The following is a 21,269-nucleotide window of genomic DNA, read 5'->3' on the forward strand; positions in this document are numbered from 1 at the left end:
TTTGACTGCTTAAGAGCAATAAGCAGCAAAAAATAACTAAATTTAGTGCTGAGAGGCGGCTTTATGTGTGCGTACTTAGGGTGTCTTTTCAGAAGACTTGGATTAAATCCGCTCCTTCCATTTTATTTAGGATCTCTTTATGAACGTTTTGAGTGTCAGAGTTTTGGGTGAATAGACTTTCAATGTAGGATCAGAACCCTCAGATTTCATTAAGATCTTCATTTGTGTTCCAAAGATGAACAAAAGTCTTATGGGTTTGGAATGACACATGGGTGAATTGTCATTTTTGGGTGAACTATCCCTTTAAGCAGTGAATGAATATCGATCTCAGTACCTGCATAAGTTCAAATATTTCTTTCTTTGTGCTTTTGGGCTCCAAGAAGAAACTATATGGATAAGAGCACTTAAGGATGCGTCGGGTCTTGAGAAGTTCATGCACACCATCCTCAATGAACGTGGTGTCAGGTGGGGCTCCGTCCCCTTGAAGAAACAGATACATTGACATTTTTATACATTCATATTTTTCAAAATACACCATAGACCTGTTTATAATAACATTGACATACATCTGACGTGGTCTGATTAATCAAATTCCTACTCACTTCCAATGAAAGCTTTGCTCAGCTGCTCCATCTTTTCTTTGGCTGTTTTCAGGAGTCTTTCTTCTAACTAGTTTAAAAGAAATCACCTTTGATGAGTGACTGTCAACCAAAAACAGGGCAAAAGCTGCAATGTTTTGAAGACATACATTATAAAAAACTCCTACCTGGTAACTGTGTTCGTGGTTCTTGTATCGTGTGTAATAATGCATAAAACGGTCAAGTTCCTGAAAACTCTTGTGCTTTTTTTCTGCCTGCGAGGACACAAAACATACTTGACATAGTTGAGTGACTCCCAACTTCAAGACTGAAATTCACACTCATAACCACATACAGTAGTGACCAAAAGTGATGTTTGTTTTTAGTGACCCTACAAGTTCAATGAATCCGTCAAAATATGAGGAAATTATTTTATATTATTTTTAAATATGAGGGAAGAACAAAACACTAAACTTGGTTAAGGTATTTATCTGCGAAATTATTTGGCAAAAAAGGCAAACTACAGCTACAGGTTTATTTTACTGTGCAAAAATTGCACAGAAAAGCAAAAAGCTCACAGGAAAAAGCATACATTGATAACAACACAAGTTATTAATATTTTATTGGTTTCTTTGTATGACATCCTGGCCAAAAATTATGTTTGCACAATTTCCATGTTCCATTTACTCCAAGCACAACACAATGTCTACAATTTTTTTTTTAAATATTTTTTATTAGTCCGGATATCACTTTTGGCCACTACTGTATAAAGGAGAACCTGTTTTGTTACTTTCTACAGATGAGAAATATGAGCCTGGAAAGTAAAAGTTTAGTGTTTTGAGACTGCCATTCTTGGCAGTCAACAAACAAAAATCACAAAAGATACAAGTAAACTCATTCCTTGAATGGTTGCCATGTGTGTACACTCATTTTAGGCGTGTGTACCTCCACAGTCATTTCCTTGGACTGTTCCTCCACCTGTTGGATGACCTCGTAGCGTGTGCATCGATAGTACCCTCCAGTAGAGGAGCTGTGTTTCTTCCATTCCTCAAGACAAATCCAGCAGAAATCATACTTGCACTGCAAAGAGATTGAGAAGAGAAAGGAGAGCAAGACTCACGATGAAACAGGATCAAATAAGCAAGCACTAAGCAGCTGTAAAGTTGATTTACAGAATGTTTTGTATTGAACGACTGACACCGACTGCTCTCATACATTCCAGTCTTCTCTTCCTCTTTATTAATGACTGGGTTTACATGTGCACCAATAATGTGATCAATTACATTAATCAGAGTAAGGACATAAAGGGGTCCTATTATGCTTTTTTAACATGTTCAATTTTCTTTAGTATGTAATATTGTGATTTGAGCCATGAAAAAGCACAAAGTCCCTCCAGTGGGAGTTATTCTCTATATCGGTGTCAGTGTTCCTGAACTCCATGAAACACCTCCATTGTAGTCTTAAGTTTTCTTCTAGGAACGAACACGCCACAATATTCCTCATTTAAATAATTCCTGTCCAAGGCATACGCTAAATAACTGGTTGAGTTAGATAGTAGTGTGTTGAAACTCACGGTTATGGTAAGGGGCGGGACATTTCCCAAACACACTGAAAGTGCTTGACCAATCACAACACACTGATCCAGCCGACCAATCAGAGCACATTGTGCTTTTCAGTAGGAGGGGCTTCATAGAGACAGGAACTAAACCGAGCGTTACTGACAGACTGGGGCTGCGTTCCACTCCACTTTTGAACACACACTTGCGAACTTCCCTAAGCACTTCCCCTCGGGGGAATCCCTGCCACCATTTTGAAGTGCGTTCCACCTCGTGAAGTGGACGAGGCTGGTTATATGGACAGACCCCCGCTCCCTCTATTTTGACTGAGGGAGCGAGTCTACTTCATATGTACACTTCAGGCAGCTTCATATAGCACAATGCAACACGATTGTGACGTCACTGTATATTGTGTTTAATTTACCCCACCACAAACAACTCAATGATATTTTAATTATTTTTAAGAACATTTAAAACAACCCAAACACACCTATATACATATAGAATTCTGCATTAAACGATTTCGTAAAGGAAAAAAATAAATAATAAATCAACTCCATAGTGGATTCCAAGTAATCAAGGGCTTAGGACGTTCCAGTTCAGTCCATAGCAAATGTTCCTCCAGTAGTGGGCACTCATGCAACGTAAGCAATGACACACATCCGAGTGAACGAGACAGAGGGAAGTTAGCAAGTGAAGGGCATAATAAAAATGAACGGGAACGCAACATTTGAAGAGAGGAGCTGCAACAATGTAATAATATATGGGTTTTTTTTATTTAAAGGGTAACTAAACCACAGCTCAGCGCTTAACTCCACCCACTGGCAATATCTGAAAAATGCTGGAAAAGTGGGTAGAGCCCAGCGGAGACAGAGGGGATGAACCGAGGGCGGGACTGAGCGGAGGGCGTGCACATGAGACCCGCAGTGACGGATTGATTGACAGCTGTCAGACTCGCGAGTCGCAAAGATGGAGAATGACTGGAGTGACGCCAGCAGCTTTGCAACAGAGCGGTCATTCTCCCCCACCACTGTCTGTAGACACAGAGCCTTATCAATGCGGCGAGCCGCTGGCTCAAACTGCGTTAACTCCCGATGCCGACTATGCTAGCGAAGCAGCAACGCAAGAGAACTGACCTAATCTATGAACAGTCAAATCCTTACACTGAATGCCACTGAAAATAGATCAGACACATGCAATGAATTTTCAAATGAACGGAATCAATAAGCAGCGCAGGGCCAATAAGTTCAAACCTAAAAGCCTATTATAAACAGATTTCCTCAAATAAAAGTTAAACTATATACGCCAGCACGTTACGGTATTGTTGTTCGTTACCACGGCAGCCACTTGCAGTTTGAAAGCGCATCTCATGTATGAAACTTATCTGTCTGTACACATGACAGGCGGCAATAATATTGCAAGAAAAGCCTGACGTGTACTGACAACTGCATTATTTAACCGCATTTTCTTCATTACAATGTTAAAGCAAGTGTCAAGTCAGTTTCATCCATAATGTTTCTACTTCATGTAACATGACAGTTCATACTGGAGTGAAGCCGTTCTCATCATGTGATAGGGGAAACATTTCTGAGGGCGTGGTGAGCTCGTGCCAGGGGCGCGGATAGTGAGCAGTTGGAAAAACCATCATACGTCACGAAGACCTACAACGTCCAATAGCAAAATTCAACTGCAGTAGCCACCGTTCAACCTTTGCAAGACGGTTTTACACCATATATTGTAGAATTAAAACATTTTATACCCAAATGTCAAAACATTGACTCGAATCAATGAACAGCATTAATAAAGCCCCAGTCTTGCAGATCATTAACTAAAAAAAGTTGGTTTAGGGTTTGGTAACCCTTCAAGAAAACCTATTCTAGTAGAGCCAAAAAACAAATCAAGACTTTCCGAAAGGGCATAATAGGTCCCCTTTTATTGCAAAATTACCTAAATATCATTATAACTGCATTAAGAGGGTGCACGTAAACATAAACCCTCAACAGATTTAAATCAGCATACATGTTACTAAACAGCAAGCGAGTGTACTAAAGCAACCACAGACCAGACAGTACGAGACCCTTTTTATTTCACATTATAAACAGCCACCAAGGCACGAGTGAGCATTCAACACTTGTTTGTTTTTTCACATGATGGTGGTGTGAATAGCGTCCCCTTCCCCCTGCGCCTGTCAATCAGAGCCTTAGTTAAGCCTTCATTAAGAAAACAGTGAGGATATGACCTCCGCTCTGCCTTTGTTCAAACACCTGCCTCTGACGTCAAAGGGCCAGGCGGTTTGCATCACACATGCATCTTGTGTCATGGTCACACACATACACACACACTCATATGATGTCAGTAAGAGATTTTTTATGAGTTATGAGGACTAAACGTCATGTTATAGGACAAATACTATATAAATGTTCATTTAATGCCAGCGCAATTTTGTTGACAAGCACGTTATTGAGGGAGATATTTGTTTTAAGTTTGTTTCCAATATTTGTTTCCAATAGCGTCCCAAAAATCATCAGTTTAATCAACAGTGTTGAGTTTCTTCCATGCCATTAACATGACAAAAATGTCCTAGATATTTAAAATATGGGGCAAAAATATCCTTGAATGGGTTTTTATCTGTTATCCAAGTACATATTTTCATTTACATGTCATTTTCCAAGAGAGTTAATATTTCTTATAAATAGAACAGCTGGTCACTGAAATTTACTCAATATTAATTTCTTGTTTGTACAAATTGTATAAAAAAAATATTGTTTAAAGAGTAATATTACTTGTCGTTGAACTTAAGATCACAAAACTGCAATTAAAATCTACATTTATGAATAATCTACTTCAGTTTATTGAGTAAATGTATGTTTTTTTACTTTAAATGGACAATATGTTGTGTTTTTATATATTAAAAAAAAAGTGATCTCATAGGGGTAAAATGCCCCTGATAATCAATTCCAGCAGCCAAATATTGAACCTTAATAAACGTGCCATGCATGTGTGATTACCAGCTGACCTTTTTGGTCCATAATGTATCAGTTGATAATTTTGTCCACATAAGCTATTCTGCACTGACCTTCGCGCACTGCATGTGATTACAGCCTTCGTTTTTCTGGATGGGGGATTTGCAGTTGGCACAAGGTTTAGAGTTGGTGAGCAGCCACAGGCAGTTGGCAGCATCTTCATAAGCTTCGCTCACACCAGCCACTGTTTAGAGACAGGGAGGAGTTCAATATTAAAACCTACAGCAGCAGGTTTTATGTCATCATGAACACCCATTAAATAAAGGTGCAGGTCAAACGTTAATGCATGCTGAATCATTTGATTAAATGCATGGTCTGGACGAACAATACAGTAAAGTCCTACATTCTTCAGGCTTCATTTCAGACACCTTCTGCAGCCACATCTTCCATGTCTCACAGTCACAGGGCTCATGAGCATCACCAAGACACTCCCTGAGAAGAAAACCAAGAGATAAACATGAACGGTGCTTTGATGGCATTTTGCAGGACGCACATTAACATCTGGTGAAGCTCACGAAAGCTGTCAAGAATGTCATATATCAAAATCAAAAGAAACAAATAATAATATAATATATAATAATATATAAAAATGTATATAAAATAAAGTTAATTTGTAGAATCTTTACTACAAAATCACAAAAAAAATATTTATATTATTTTACTATTATTTTATTTTTATTTAATGCCAATTCAATATTATAATCTTATCAGTTAACTGTTAATAATCGGATAATGAGCGCCGGTTGTCGGTCGGGAAAATTAACCGAAATGAGCATCCCAACTTGTGATGTTTACAGATAATGTTCAGTTAAATATACACAAACACAGGCATAAAAGACAAAAGCATAACGTAAACAGTTGGAGTTAGATTTTAATTGCAAGTGGCGATCCTTCTCTTATGTGGTTTAGGCAATAAGTTACAGTTGACGGCGATAGCGCCAGATGACATTATTCATGACTTGCTATTTGATTGAAGAAATGGTGCCATTCCGTACTGTTGAGAAAAGAAGAGAAAGCTGCAGAAAGAACAAGTCGAGCTCAACCTGCCCTAACATTGCTTAGTTCTGATGAGTTGAGCTAAACTTCGAGTCTTATGTCTTTAGACATTGTTTTTCAGGTAACAGTCCTTGGATATAAACGCACTCGTCCAAACGCAACTTGTTGAAACTTTGAATAATTTTTTCTACAAAAAATGGGTTGCAAACGATGACAAAAACTGTTCCATTCTTCCTATTGAACAACAGTTATATAAATACATTTTATTTCATATTATTGTTGTTAATATGTATATTATGTTAATAATTAGAAATAGAAAATCCTGTGAATAACTGGGCAAAACTTATGGAAACGCCAATCAATGCTCTGAATTTCTGCTGCACATTTACATGATCAAGTTAAGATAAGACTTTAAGAGCTGGAGAAATGGCTCGAGATACAACACAGCAGATGGCAAAAACATTAAATAAAAAATAATGAAATGGAGAATAAGAGCATAATATAGGCTTTAGGCTACAAAATACAGATTGATGTGAACATTGCACTGGTCGCGAAAAGGAGGTAGTGGCACTGTGTAGAAATAAATACATTTTATTGCATAGGATGAAAGTTACCAGAAAATATATGACTATATGTGCTATGAGCACTCCCTCGGAGCGTGTATTCAGTGCTGCAAGCAACATTGTCACTCCGTTAAGATCCTTGCTGAAACCAAACAAAGTTGGTTTCTCCTGTCACGAAACATGAAGACCGGAAAATAAAGCTGCAGCGGTTATCCGCCAAACCGCGAGTTTAGTTGCGTCTTCACCGCGTTAAGAAACAATCCCATACCGTCACAGCCAGTGTTAATTTTGACAGCAAATTTTGATTTAGTTTAGTCATAGTCTTTTGACTAAAATGCCATTTTGTTTTAGTCATATTTTAGTCACCTGGATTGTTTTTAGTTTTAGTCTAGTTTTAGTCGACTAAATCTACAATAGATTTATTCTCCTAAAATCTAATGAGTTTAGTTAAATTGTAATACATTCAGCATTTAAGCCTTACATAACCGACTGTCACTTGAACTCACATTTTGACATCATTTTGTTTTTGACATTAAAAATACACTTTTTTGTTTGTTTTTTAAAAACATCTATATAGTTTTTATAACTTTGTATTTCTGTTTTAGTTAGTAGACCATATCAGGTTAAGATAAAACCTCAAATAAGTTAGTTTATTTATTTATTTTAATTTCAGTTAACATTTATTTAATTTATTTTATGGTTTTAGTTAACTATTACAACCCTGATACTTTATTGAATATGTGTCAAATACTGGTCTTTCCTCCTGACTATGAATTAAATGGGAATTTAATTAAATACAGTTTATTGTGTAACCAAAAACGAATATATAATGCGTGACTTTTAACTATAAACGAGCTCGAAATACACATTGACTCTTATTTTGAAATGTCTGCGCCTTACTATTGCAGTTGCAGGAGCTCATTCAAGTTCAGATGAAGGAGATAAAATATGCATTGTTAAAACCGTCTAAAACATATTACTGTATAAAAGTCGTAAAGTAAACATTGTTATTAATCATCAGCATTAGTTCATAAACAATTGCCTGGCATAAATGTGCGCCATTCATTGATTGTGAGCCGCTCTGGAGCGCTGGATTGGGGTTGCGTGAGCCTGTTTTCCAGCGGTTAGATCAGCACGATCTAATCACGATCTAATCTAAATAAAATTTCAAATCAAATGTGCGCATCTGTGACACAGGACATCAGTTCTGACTGGATCTCTTTCCTAATCGTCCCTCCCTAACATTTTCGTCTCGTTTTTATTTCTTGACGAAAATGACAGTTGATTTTCGTCATAGTTTTTGTCATCCAACACTAGTTTTTATTTAGTTATCGTCTTGTTTTCGGCAGTGAAAAAAGGTTGTTGACGAAAATGATGATGAAAAATGATGCCCTACTGACAGACGGGGAAGAGAGGAGCTGCAACAATGTCAAAATGTCAATGTCTATTCTAGTTGAGCACAAAAACAAAATCAAGAATTTGTCTCTTTAACATACCAGCAGAAGAGATGGCCTTTCCCACAGTCTACAGCAGGGGCTTTGAGCAAGGGGAAGCTCCGAGTGTCAGAGGCTCCAGGTCCTGGTCTGGTCAATCGTACGGCTCTTTCACATCTGGCTACCGGGCACCAGCGAATGGAAGGATTATTATCCACAAAAGCCTGGAGACGGAAAGAAATGTGTCGAAATGCCCTATTTGTTTTGGATGACGTAAATCACCCCATATTTGACTCTTTAAATCATCCAAATCAAATTGACGTGATATTTACCCAACAATCAAACATTCTGAGCAAGTGTGTTTACAAAAGCTTATTTTTTTGCTCTGGCGTGAACTCAAGCAACAGCAGGATGCTGTCAGCATTTTGATTCAAAGCCAGCGTCAGACAGTCTATGATAAGAGAAAAGAAATGGCAGCTCTGAAATGGGGCTTTGTGAGCTCCAATTGTACCTTAATGTCAAACTGCAGGTAGCGCTTATCCATCTCTCTGGAGACAACGCTCTCAATGACCTCCACAGGAACCAGCTGGAAGCAGTCATAAGCAGGGCAAAAGATGTTATGTGCTTCCCCTTCTTGGATCTTCAGATTCAAAAACCTGACATCCAGACAAACAGTGTTTAAAGGTTATGAATATATGGATCAGAAACAACCAGCATTATAGTGCAATAGAGTGCTTTTTCAGTGGAAGTGTTTTTCTATTCATTTTCTCCACAGGATTTAAAACAAAATTGAAGCAAAGCAAAATATTTTTTTGGGAGGGGGGGATACTGTGAAAGCCATAATCAAATAGATATTGACTTATAGTTAGTGATTATAAAGTATAAAAGCAATATATTTGAAGTTTATTGCAAACTAATCAAGGGCATTCAAAAGTATTTTAATGTTTTTTAAAGTTTTGAAAGCAATTGTTTGATCAAAACAATGGCAAAACACTAATAATGTGAAATATTGTAACCACTTCAACTATTTTCTATTACCAACGTTAATATTTAATATTACTATTTTTGTGGAACGGCATTTATTTGAAACATAAATATGTTGTGTAACATTATAAATGTTTTTACTGTCATTTTTGATCAATTTAATGTATTCTTGACAAAGAAAAGCATTTCTTTTTTTTTTAAATCTTAAATTAACAGTAATGGATGTGTTATGATGATAACCGAACACCGAACATAATATGAGCTTGTGCTTTAAAACAAACGTATATTCCAATGCTTACCCTTCCCAGCATGCCCGGCAGAACTCGTGTCCACACGACATGTCCACAGGGTCCTCAAACACAGATATGGTGCACATGCAAATTCCACACTACATGGGGATAAGAAACAGTGAACAGACTTGTGTCAAAATTTGGATAATTTGGGATATTTTGAATACATGGATAATAAAGATGAATCTAACCAGGGCAAGGCCATCAACAGGTGACAGCAGGCTGATATCATCAGGGGAGGTGACCGAGGAGCGAGTGGTTCTGGGAGTTCTGGGTGAAGGCAGAGTGTCCCAAGCATTGTAGCCACTCGGTGGGGGAGTTGGCATCTGAACACCTGAGCGCTGACAGCAGTCCTCTGCATTAGACATCCAGTCCTCCAGAAGTTTTTCCCTGTCCCAGTCTGTTCAGCAGAAAAGAAGGCTTAAACTTACTGACAGTAAAACCTTCCCATAACGCAGTGGTTTTGACTTACAGGCCCCCTATAGTCAAACACAATAAGGGAAGATATTTTTTTCAGTATTTTGGACATAACTATGACAAAGCTTCCTGTTTTCAATTATTTTTATAAATTGGGAAAGTCTACTAGAATAGGTTTTCATGCTTAAAAAACATTATTTTCCCCATATTCTCCATTGTTGCAGCTCCTGTCAGTAACGCTCTGTTTAGTTCCTGTCTCTATGAAGCCCCTTTGTCTGAAAAGGACACTGTGCTCTGATTGGTCGGCTGGACCAGTGTGTTGTGATTGGTCAACCACTTCAAGCGTGTTTGGGAAATGTCCCACTAACTCAACCAGGCCCGCCCCTTTATTTAACATATGACTTGGGTGGGAATTATTTAAATGAGTAATATTGTGACCGGTTCGTTCCCAGAAGAAAACTCAAGACTATAAATCAAGGCATTCCAGGGATTTCAGAAACAGTGCACACTGATGTAATATGCAAACTATGCTAAGGTCAGATATGCCTTCAAAATTAACCTTTTAACATCCAACTTTTTAAAACAACATACACCTGATATGCTTGATGCGGTAAAAGCAATTTATGCCGTATAAATCTTGAGTTTTTCCTCCAAAACAGCCAAATAAAATTCTAACAGAATTCTGTCATTAGTAATTTTAATTTTCCAAAATATATTATATTAAATCTACCTCCAGTTTTTTTTTTTTTTTTGAATGTCTGAATTTGTGCAAAATATTAAATATTAAAGCCGGCATGAAACGAAAGTTGCGAGTCTTTTCTTCCCTATTGTGACGTACACTCACCTAAAGGATTATTAGGAACACATACTAATACTGTGTTTGACCCCCTTTCGCCTTCAGAACTGCCTTAATTCTACATGGCATTGATTCAACAAGGTGCTGAAAGCATTCTTTAGAAATATTGGCCCATATTGATAGGAGAGCATCTTGCAGTTGATGGAGATTTGTGGGATGCACATCCAGGGCACGAAGCTCCAGTTCCACCACATCCCAAAGATGCTCTATTGGGTTGAGATCTGGTGACTGTGGGGGCCATTTTAGTACAGTGAACTCATTGTCATGTTCAAGAAACCAATTTGAAATGATTCGAGCTTTGTGACATGGTGCATTATCCTGCTGGAAGTAGCCATCAGAGGATGGGGACATGGTGGTCATAAAGGGATGGACATGGTCAGAAACAATGCTCAGGTAGGCCGTGGCATTTAAACAATGCCCAATTGGCACTAAGGGGCCTAAAGAAAACATCCCCCACACCATTACACCACCACCACCAGCCTGCACAGTGGTAACAAGGCATGATGGATCCATGTTCTCATTCTGTTTACGCCAAATTCTGACTCTACCATCTGAATGTCTCAACAGAAATCCAGACTCATCAGACCAGGCAACATTTTTCCAGTCTTCAACTGTCCAATTTTGGTGAGCTCGTGCAAATTGTAGCCTCTTTTTCCTATTTGTAGTGGAGATGAGTGGTACCCGGTGGGGTCTTCTGCTGTTGTAGCCCATCTGCCTCAAGGTTGTGCGTGTTGTGGCTTCACAAATGCTTTGCTGCATACCTCGGTTGTAACGAGTGGTTATTTCAGTCAAAGTTGCTCTTCTATCAGCTTGAATCAGTCGGCCCATTCTCCTCTGACCTCTAGCATCAACAAGGCATTTTCGCCCACAGGACTGCCGCATACTGGATGTTTTTCCCTTTTCACACCATTCTTTGTAAACCCTAGAAATGGTTGTGCGTGAAAATCCCAGTAACTGAGCAGATTGTGAAATTCTCAGACCAGCCCGTCTGGCACCGACAACCATGCAACACTCAAAATTGCTTAAATCCCCTTTCTTTCCCATTCTGACATTCAGTTTGGAGTTCAGGAGATTGTCTTGACCAGGACCACACCCCTAAATGCATTGAAGCAACTGCCATGTGATTGGTTGATTAGATAATTGCATTCATGAGAAATTGAACAGGTGTTCCTAATAATCCTTTAGGTGAGTGTACATCTGAGTGAAATGGCTTCTCAAATGAGAAAAAAAAATGTAGGGAGGGGCTTGATTTTGTCCATTGGTAATTGATTGGATGGTTGTGGTTTGCTATTGGTCGATCTCATGTAAGTGACAGGTTGCCCCGCCCTCGCGCCAGTAAACACATCATCAGAGGAAGAGAGATGTCGCTGCAGGAGGGAAGGGAAGTTATTTCGATTTTTTTATGAGGCACATGAATTTAACAAAATAATGATGCCTAATTTTTTTACATAATAAATACAGCAATATTCCATAAAAAATAAGAATAGTACATTTTGATTTCATGGTGACTTTAAGCATGGAATGTTCTAGTTTGCTCAGTAATAAAGGCGAGCCAAACCCTTTTGCTCGTAATATCTTGAAGAATGAAGGCTCTTGGAAATTGACCAAATTTGGCATACAACTTTAACTGATCAAATGGATCCGCTGGCACAGTCACAGTCCTCTGCAATACATTAACCACTTGATCTCTAATCCCTTATAATAAGTCCTGCAGTAGTACTACGCTACATGGATACTATGAAAATATACTTATACATATAGCAGGGCATTACATGAAGTTTCACAGAATACCATGAACATCAAGTCAGAGACTTTTGTTGTGTGTACATAAAATCTTGGGATTCAATAGTAATGCAATTGCAAAATATGATGCATCTAAACCTAGCGTTCTCATTGGCTGACGTGGAATTGTTTGACATCAAAAGTACCGTGAGCTCGCAGCAGCGCCTCAGCCGTGAAGAGAGGAGCCTGCAACATGTCCGCCGTCTCCACGATCAACATGTCTTTCAGCCGACGCAAGTCTTGAAGTTTCAATCCCTCATATGGCTGGAGCGAAAGAGAGATGAAGAGATAAATGATAGGTTAATAGTGTGAAGCAAAGAGGTGATGGAAAGAGAACTAATAATGCTTTTCTTTTTAAACTTCTATATAGCCAAGTCTGTCTGGAACAGCAAAACAAAGCAATCATGAGTCTGTCTATCCTCTTTTGATTGATGTAATATCCTGTGACATTACATTACCAAGATGTGATCTATCTTGAGCTCAATTCTTCAGTGCACACCGCACAGAAATAACGCCGTACATGCACGTGCACAATTCAGCCTGAAAACTTCTACCTACAGTATATATTGGGCTGTAACACTTTATTTTAAAGTGTCCGTGTTACAGTGTAATTATACATTTAAGCACTGAGTGTACTTACTTAACTACATGTACTTACTGTAGGGTTAGGTTTTGGTTTAAGGTTAGTTGCACATAAATATGCACAATTTTATAGTAATTACTATAGTAACTACATGTAACAAGGACACTAAAATAAAAAGTGTTTTCAACAAATGGAATTAAAAGTGAATTACATAATATTCTGATAAAGTGCAAATAATTGCATTTATCAGTGTTTGCTGAGAAAAGTTTTTAAAACTGATTTTTTAAATGTTTTTGAAAGATTTGGTGGCTCTGGAAACATTTATTATTACTATGAATGTTGAATGAAAAAAAGTAGACGTTGTTCGCAGACAGTCAATGAAGACCAAAGGCATGGCATTATGCAAATGTGTTACAAACGTATGTTCGTGCAGGAAGTGTCTCCTCGTTTCATTTGGGAGACAATAACTCCATTTATCTGCATTTTGATCTTTGAAACTTTGCAGCCCGTTTACATTCTTTTACAATCAGCTACAAAACACACATGAAAGGTAATATCCGAAATAGCATATAAGGGGCATTTTAAAGGGTTAGTCCACCGAAAAAAATTTAATTCGGTCATAACTACTCGCCCGCATGTCATTCCAAATCGTTCATCTTCAGAAAACAAATGAAGATCATTTTGATGAAATCAGAGCTTTTTGCCCTTTCGTTGACACAGGGTTTCTGCAGGTTTCACCAAGTCAAATTTAAGACTTTTTGAGATCTTTTTAAGACCATTATGAATGAAATTTAAGACCTATAAAAGGAAATGCAGTCACAAAATTACTTGCAAAGTAAATTAATTTAATTCAAATTGAACAAATAGATAAACTAGTGTCGATAAACTTGCACTTCCTCATAGCTCAATCCCAGCAGGATTTCGCGACTTTTTGAGATAATTAAGTAATTTCCAGAAATTTGCATTTGCATTTTTTTTTTTCATAATTAGGATACCACATTTACTATATTATGTATTATGTTAGAATAGATGCACAATAGTCACACATGACAATAGAACAAACTAAATGCATAAATCTTGTTTATTTTGGTTTAGGAATAATGCAGGATCTCAAAATAATGCATGTTGATTTAGTAATCGCAGAATCATGAAAAACTGGAGGACTATTAGCTGAAGAATAAAATCCGTTTTATGTGTCTGTGGTACAATCTGAAAGAGACTCCAATAACACGAAAGCTGATTGGCTGCAATATAAGCTGCATGTTGGTCTCACTCAGAGGTGGGTAGAGTAGCCAAAATCTGTACTCAAGTAAAAGTACAAGTACTTACGGAAATATTTACTCAAGTAAAAGTAAAAGTAACAATCGTAATATTTACTTGAGTAAGAGTAAAAAAGTATTCGATGAGAAAACGACTCAAGTAGTTAGTTACTAGTTACTTTCGATCTGATTGATAAGAAGCGAAAACCCTGAATTTCAGGCAACTTGGAGAGCTTTCACACACCTCTCTGTAACACTTTACAATAAGGTTGTATTAGTTAACATGAACTAACCATGAACAACACCTCTGTTCAGCATTGGTAAATCTTTGTTAATGTTAGTTCATAAAAAATACAGCTGTTCATGGTTTGTTCATGTTAGTTCACAGTGCATTAACTAATGTTAACAATATTTGAATAATGCATTAGTAAATGTTGAAATTAACATTAACAAAGATAAATAAATGCTTTATAAGTGCAGTTCATTATTAGTTCATGTTAACTAATGTAAACTAATGAACCTTATTATATATATATATATATATATATATATATATATATATATATATATATATATATATATATATATATATATATATATATATATATATATATATATATATATATATATATGTAGTGTGTGTGTGTGTGTGTGTGTGTGTGTGTGTGTGTGTTATTAATGGTTAAAACAGTGTAAATTAATGGTGTGCTGGGCTATCCAGAGCTCTTCTTAAAAGATACTTTGTTCTTATATTTTTATAAGTATAGGCTATGGGCTATTCTTTAGGTAGGAATAAAATACAATACCGTTTTTATTTGTATGTATTTTTAACACTTCAGACAGGTGTCTGTCCGGATTTGTGTATAAATGCAAGATGTCACATTAGGCTATTCAATTCGTTTCGTTTTGTGAAGAAAAGGATATGTAAATGTGATGTGAACGTTTGTTCGTGGACGTGTGTTGTTTGGAGGATTCAAACGATTTGTCATTGCTTGCACAAGAGCGCATATGAGGAAAACACTCGGACAGTGTGTGAAATAGTATTATAATAAGGGAAAATGTCCCATAGTTACCAAAGGACCATTAATAGTGTTCAAATATAGGCATCATTGTGACACTTACCGCTACATGTTCTTTTCAGGGTGGAATTCTTGTATGCTGAGATGTCAGTTAGTTTTGGTGCACACAGCATGCATCGCATTATGAAACTATTCTATATCTTGGAGTGAAATCATAGACTGAACTTGAGGCCACGGGCAATCTGCCTCCCGTAGCTCACACACATCTTACTCTGCTTCGGCCAGCATCTTCCAACTAAACGCGCGCTAATTATAAGCGGGTGATGCGTATAGCCACCTCTTGCGAAGCAGCCTCTCCAACGTTTCGCGAGACTTGCGAAAGTCATATTAATTTATTTTAAAATATATCATATAATTATTACCATTTTACAGTAGCGGAGGAACGCCACCGAATGTAACTAAGTAAAAGTACAGTTTTTTCACAAGAAATTTACTTGAGTAAGAGTAAAAGTACCCATCTTTAAATATACTCTAAAAGTACAAGTTACCCAAAAAATGTACTCAAGTAAATGTAACGAAGTAAATGTAATTCGTTACTACCCACCTCTGGTCTCACTTGTAGTCGTAATACAGCAAATTATATTTGGACTAGCGAAAGAAAGCACTACCACGGATTAAAATCAAATAAAACCTTCTAAAGTGCTGCGGGATTTCAATGAGCATTAGAAGTATCGTTACATGGACGTAGGAAAATTAAGACCGGTTTAAAATGATTTAAGACCTAAAACAGAATACTTCAGCGAATTGAAGACTTTTTAAGGCCTAAAATGATTTTGACATTCTAGACTTTTTAAGACCCAGCGGAAACCCTGTGACAGCTACGCAACTACCACTGACGCTTCAAAAAGTCCATGAATAGATCGTAAAACTAATCCACATGAATTGAGCGGTTTAGTCCAAATTTTCTGAAGAGACTTGATCACTTTATATTATGAACAGATTTAATTTAGGCTTTTATACACATATAAACATTGACCAGCGAAAATAAGCAGAAGCTCAACCGAACCGCCTTGACGTGCGAGATCAAACCTCATTGGTTCTCGCTGAAGCTCAAACGTGATGTGTAACACGAGAATTAACCTCATTGGTCCTCGCTGAAGCTCAAACGTTTCTTATTACTATGAATGTTGAAAACAGTCATGTTACTTAATATTCTTAAGTATTTCTTTGAAATAGAAATAATTTTTGTAACATTATAAACTGTCCCTTTTAACCAATGCATCCTTGCTGAATAAAAGTATTAAAATTCTATACAAAAAAAACATACTGGTGCGCAGGGCTTGACATTAACACCCGCTAACCCATCAAATGCAGTGGCGTGTAACGCAGTCACTGCTACTTTGAGGGATTGAATTATATTTTTCTAATAAATCAATTTTTTAATTGTAGTTTTTTTTTTTTAAAGGCAATGAATTAATAACTGAAATAATAAACTACGATACCAGGTGCTCTTTCTCTCTCTCTCTCATCTCTCAGACAGCGAGTTACACAAAAACCCGCCTCCCCTCACTCACTCACTTTCTCTGGATGAATATTATTGCCGTTACAGGGCTTGAATTTCGGTGTGGGATTGTGCGTATTGCGCATAATTTTACTCATTCGTGCAGATTTTGTTCTCACACCCAAAGTATGAACACAAAGCCGCCTCTCAGCACTAAATTGAGTTATTTTCCGCAGCTTATTGCGCTTAAACTGTCAAATACACACAAAATAAAGTCAAAATGCCGGTCTTGGCGAGTATTCACGTAAACACAGTCAGTTCTGTTTTAAGTGAACGTAAACATTTGAGAAAGAAAACGCATGTGTAACAGTATAATGGATCCGTGCGCCAGCTCTTAAAGTAACAGCAGCCTAATATTCCTGCTGACAAATTATGAGATAGTATAAAAAATATCTATAAGGCAGTTTTTCCTCATGGCATCAATGTCAAAATTGTGGCCAGTGAAAATGTTGAGTGGCTAGTAACTTTGGAAAACCACTAGCCACAGTAACTGGTGAGCAAAAAAGTTAAAGGGTTAGTTCACCCAAAAATGAAAGTTCTGTCATTAATTACTTACCCTCATGTCGTTCGACACCCGTAAGACCTCCGTTCATCTTCATAACACAAATGAAGATATTTTAGTTGAAATCTGATGGCTCTGAAAGGCCTCCATTGGCACAATGCACTTTACACTCTCAAGACCCTTAAAAGGTACTAAAGACGTTGTTACAAAGTCCATCTCACTACAGTGGTTCTACAATAACTTTATGAATCGGCGATAATAGTTTTTGTGCGCAAAAAAACCCTAAACAACGACTTATATAGTGATGACGATTTCAAAACAAGGCCTAATGAAGCTTCGAAGCGTTATGAATCAGTGAGTCGAATCAGCAGTTTGAAGCGTTATGAATCAGTGAGTCGAATCATGATTCGGATCGCGTGTCAAACCGCCAAACTGCTGAAATTTGGCGATTCAAACTGCTGATTCGACTCACTGATTCATAACGCTTCGAAGCTTCATGAGGCCGTGCTTTGAAATCGCCATCACTATGTAAGTCGTTATTTAGGGGTTTTTTTCGCACAAAAACTATTCTCGCCGATTCATAAAGTTATTGTAGAACCACTGTAGTGAGATGGACTTTGTAACGACGTCTTTAGTACCTTTTAAGGGTCTTGAGAGTGTAAAGTGCCATTGTGCCAATGGAGGCCTTTCAGAGCCATCAGATTTACACTAAAATATCTTCCTTTCTGTTCCGAAGATGAACGGAGGTCTGACGGGTGTCGAACGACATGAGGGTAAGTAATTAATGACAGAATTTTCATTTTTGGGTGAACTAACCCTTTAATGTCAAGCTCTGCTGTTGTGTAAAATAATTATTATAATAATGCTACGGTATCTAAACTCAGAAAGCACAGTTTTTAACACAACCATACCTCTCGTCGGTCAAGGGCGGCATACTCTGCTTCTATCTGCTGAGCTCCAGCATCCTGAGAGAAAACCATCTGAGACTCCAGACTGAGCGCCAGCTCCCTGTGATGCCGCTTCTCCGCACAGTCACACGGCGTCTCCCTGTCCTCGTTCTCCACGAACAAATCTGCATCGTTCTTCACCAACAGCTGCAAAACACAAGACTAGCCCTTAGCTAGTGGCTTCAAAGTTATGATCAATCATAGTGTCCTACAATTGAAACAGAAAATTAATCTTGTATGGTCCTGGAGTTTCAATGAGTCTAACACGAACTGAGACTAAACTCTTAAAAATGTAGGGTTTTCGCAGAGATGCTATAAAATAACTACTTTAGGTTCCCAAAAGAGCCAGAAGCATTTTTTTTCTTAATGTGAAGAACATTTTAATAACCAGAAGAACCGTTTCCATTATAAAGAACCAATGGAAAGGTTCCTTATGGAACCATTGATGCCAATTAATTGTCCATATTATGCCCTTTTAAAAGCTCCTAATTGTGTTTTGGACACTCCTACAATAGGTTTACATGCATCCAAGGTCAAAAAACACTCATAATAGAAACTATATTGCCAAAAGTTTTGGGACGTCTGCCTTTACATGCACATGAACTTTAATGACATCCCATTCTTAATCTGTAGGGTTTAATATGGAGTTGACCCACCCTTTTCAGCTCTAACAGCTTCAACTCTTCTGGGAAGGCTTTCCAAAAGGTTTAGGAGTGTGTTTATGGGAATTTTTGACCATTCTTCTAGAAGCGCATTTGTGAGGTCAGACACTGATGTTGGGCGAGAAGGCCTGGCTCACAGTCTCCGCTCTAATACATCCCAAAGGTGTTCTATCGGGTTGAGGTCAGGACTCAACCAAACTCGCTCATCCATGTCTTTATGGACCGACGCTTTGTGCACTGGAGCGCAGTCATGTTGGAACAGGAAGGGGCAATCTCCAAACTGTTCCCACAAAGTTAGGAGCATGAAATTGTCCAAAATGTCTTGGTATGCTGAAGCATTAAGAGCTCCTTTTACTGGAACTAAGGGGTCAAGCCCAACCCCCGAAAAACAACCCCACACCATAACCAAACTTCACACTTAGCACAATTCAGTCAGGCAAGTACCGTTCTCCTGGCAAACGCCAAACCCAGACTCGTCCATTGGATTGTCAGACAGAGAAGCATGATTGGTCACTCCAGAGAACACGTCTCCACTGCTCTAGAGTCCAGTGGTGGCGCGCTTTACCCCACTGCATCCCACACTTTGCATTGCTCTTGGTGATGTAAGGCTTGGATGAGCTGCTCGGCCATGGAAACCCATTCAATGAAGCTCTACACACTGTTCTTGAGCTCATCTGAAGGCCACACAAAGCACACACTAACAGTTGAGCGTGGAATATTTAGTAGTGAGGAAATGTCACAAATGGACTTATTGCACAGGCGGCAACCGATCACGGTACCACACTTGAGTTCTCTGAGCTCCTGAGAGCGACCCATTCTTTCACTAATGTTTGTAGAAGCGTCTGCATGCCTAGTGCTTGATTTATACACCTGTGGCCATGAAGTGATTGAACACCTGAATTCAATCATTTAGAGGGGTGTCCCAATACTTTTGGCAATATAGTGTATACTGCAGCATCAGCTCATACTTTCAATAAAGTATTTGGTCTCTCTAAACCCCGCCTTTCTGAGAGCCTACTCTGCTCTGATTGGTCAGATGGCCCAGTCTGTTGTTTACAACGTGTGTCGGAAACAAAATGCTCATTACCATATCTGAATTTCAGCTCTGAATCTTCCTCAGCACTTGTTTAAACAGTGATGCGAACAGTAGCGATGGTGTCGGTTTTACCGTATCAATTCGAGCCCAAGTCCTCATCCTTTGGAAGAGCATCAAAGTGGATCTGCATTCGCAGCACAGAAAACGGCATCTTCTCGACATGTCGACAACACGAACCAAACTCTTCCAGCCTCAGCTACAACTACAGTGTTTGAGGGCGGGGCAAAGTAGACGTTGTTCGCAGACAACCAATGAAGACCATAGGCATGGCATTATGCAAATGTATGCAAGCATTATGCAAATGTGTTACAAACCTACGTTTGTTCGTGCAGGAAGTGAGACAGGAATAACTGACGACTCGTTTCATTTGGGAGATGATAATTGCATTTATCTGCATTTTGATCTTTGAAACTTTGCAGACCGTTTACATTCTTTTACAATCAGCTACAAAACATACATGAAAGGTAATATCCGAAATAGCATATTAGGGGCATTTTAAAGGGTTAGTTCACCGAAAAAATTTATATTCTGACATCATTAATAGAAGGCATGTCATTCCGAATCTTTCATCTTCGGAACACAAATGAAGATCATTTTGATGAAATCTGAGAGCTTGAGACCTACGCAAATAACACTGACACAAAAAGTGTGTGAATAGATCGTAAAACTAATCCATATGAATTGAGCAGTTTACTCCACATTTTTTTAAGAGACTCGATCGCTTTATATGATGAACAGATTTAATTTAGGCTTTTATTCACTTAAACATTGACCAGCGAAAATAAGCAGAAGTTCAACCGAACCTGCTTGACGTGGGAGAACAAACCTCATTGATTCTTGTTGAAGCTCAAACATGTTGAGAATGAACCTCATTGGTTCTTGGGGAAGCCCAAACGTGATGCGTAACACCAGAATGAACCTCATTGGTTCTTGGGGAAGCTCAAACGTGATGCGTAACAAGAATGAACCTCATTGGTCCTTGGGGAAGTTCAAACGTGATGCGTAACACAAGAATGAACCTCGTTGGTCCTTGGGGAAGTTCAAACGTGATGCGTAACACAAGAATGAACCTCGTTGGTCCTTGGGGAAGTTCAAACGTGATGCGTAACACCAGAATGAACCTCATTGGTCCTTAGGGAAGCTCAAACGTGATGCGTAACAC

At 38.2% G+C, this 21,269-nt stretch overlaps 1 protein-coding gene across 1 annotated transcript in view; it reads right to left on the reverse strand.

Moving 5' to 3' along the window:
* The window catches only part of ankib1a (ankyrin repeat and IBR domain containing 1a), a 65,675-nt gene that overhangs the window by 16,660 nt on the left and 27,746 nt on the right, over positions 1-21,269 (reverse strand). Inside the window, 12 exon segments of the mRNA XM_079829193.1 lie at positions 335-480; positions 603-669; positions 767-853; positions 1,524-1,658; positions 5,211-5,341; positions 5,501-5,589; positions 8,213-8,373; positions 8,661-8,805; positions 9,433-9,521; positions 9,615-9,823; positions 12,625-12,742; positions 18,314-18,496. Coding sequence (XP_079685319.1) covers positions 335-480; positions 603-669; positions 767-853; positions 1,524-1,658; positions 5,211-5,341; positions 5,501-5,589; positions 8,213-8,373; positions 8,661-8,805; positions 9,433-9,521; positions 9,615-9,823; positions 12,625-12,742; positions 18,314-18,496 — 1,560 coding nt within the window.

Source organism: Gobio gobio (genome assembly GCF_949357685.1).
Source record: "Gobio gobio genome assembly, chromosome: 11".
Taxonomy (NCBI): domain Eukaryota; kingdom Metazoa; phylum Chordata; class Actinopteri; order Cypriniformes; family Gobionidae; genus Gobio; species Gobio gobio.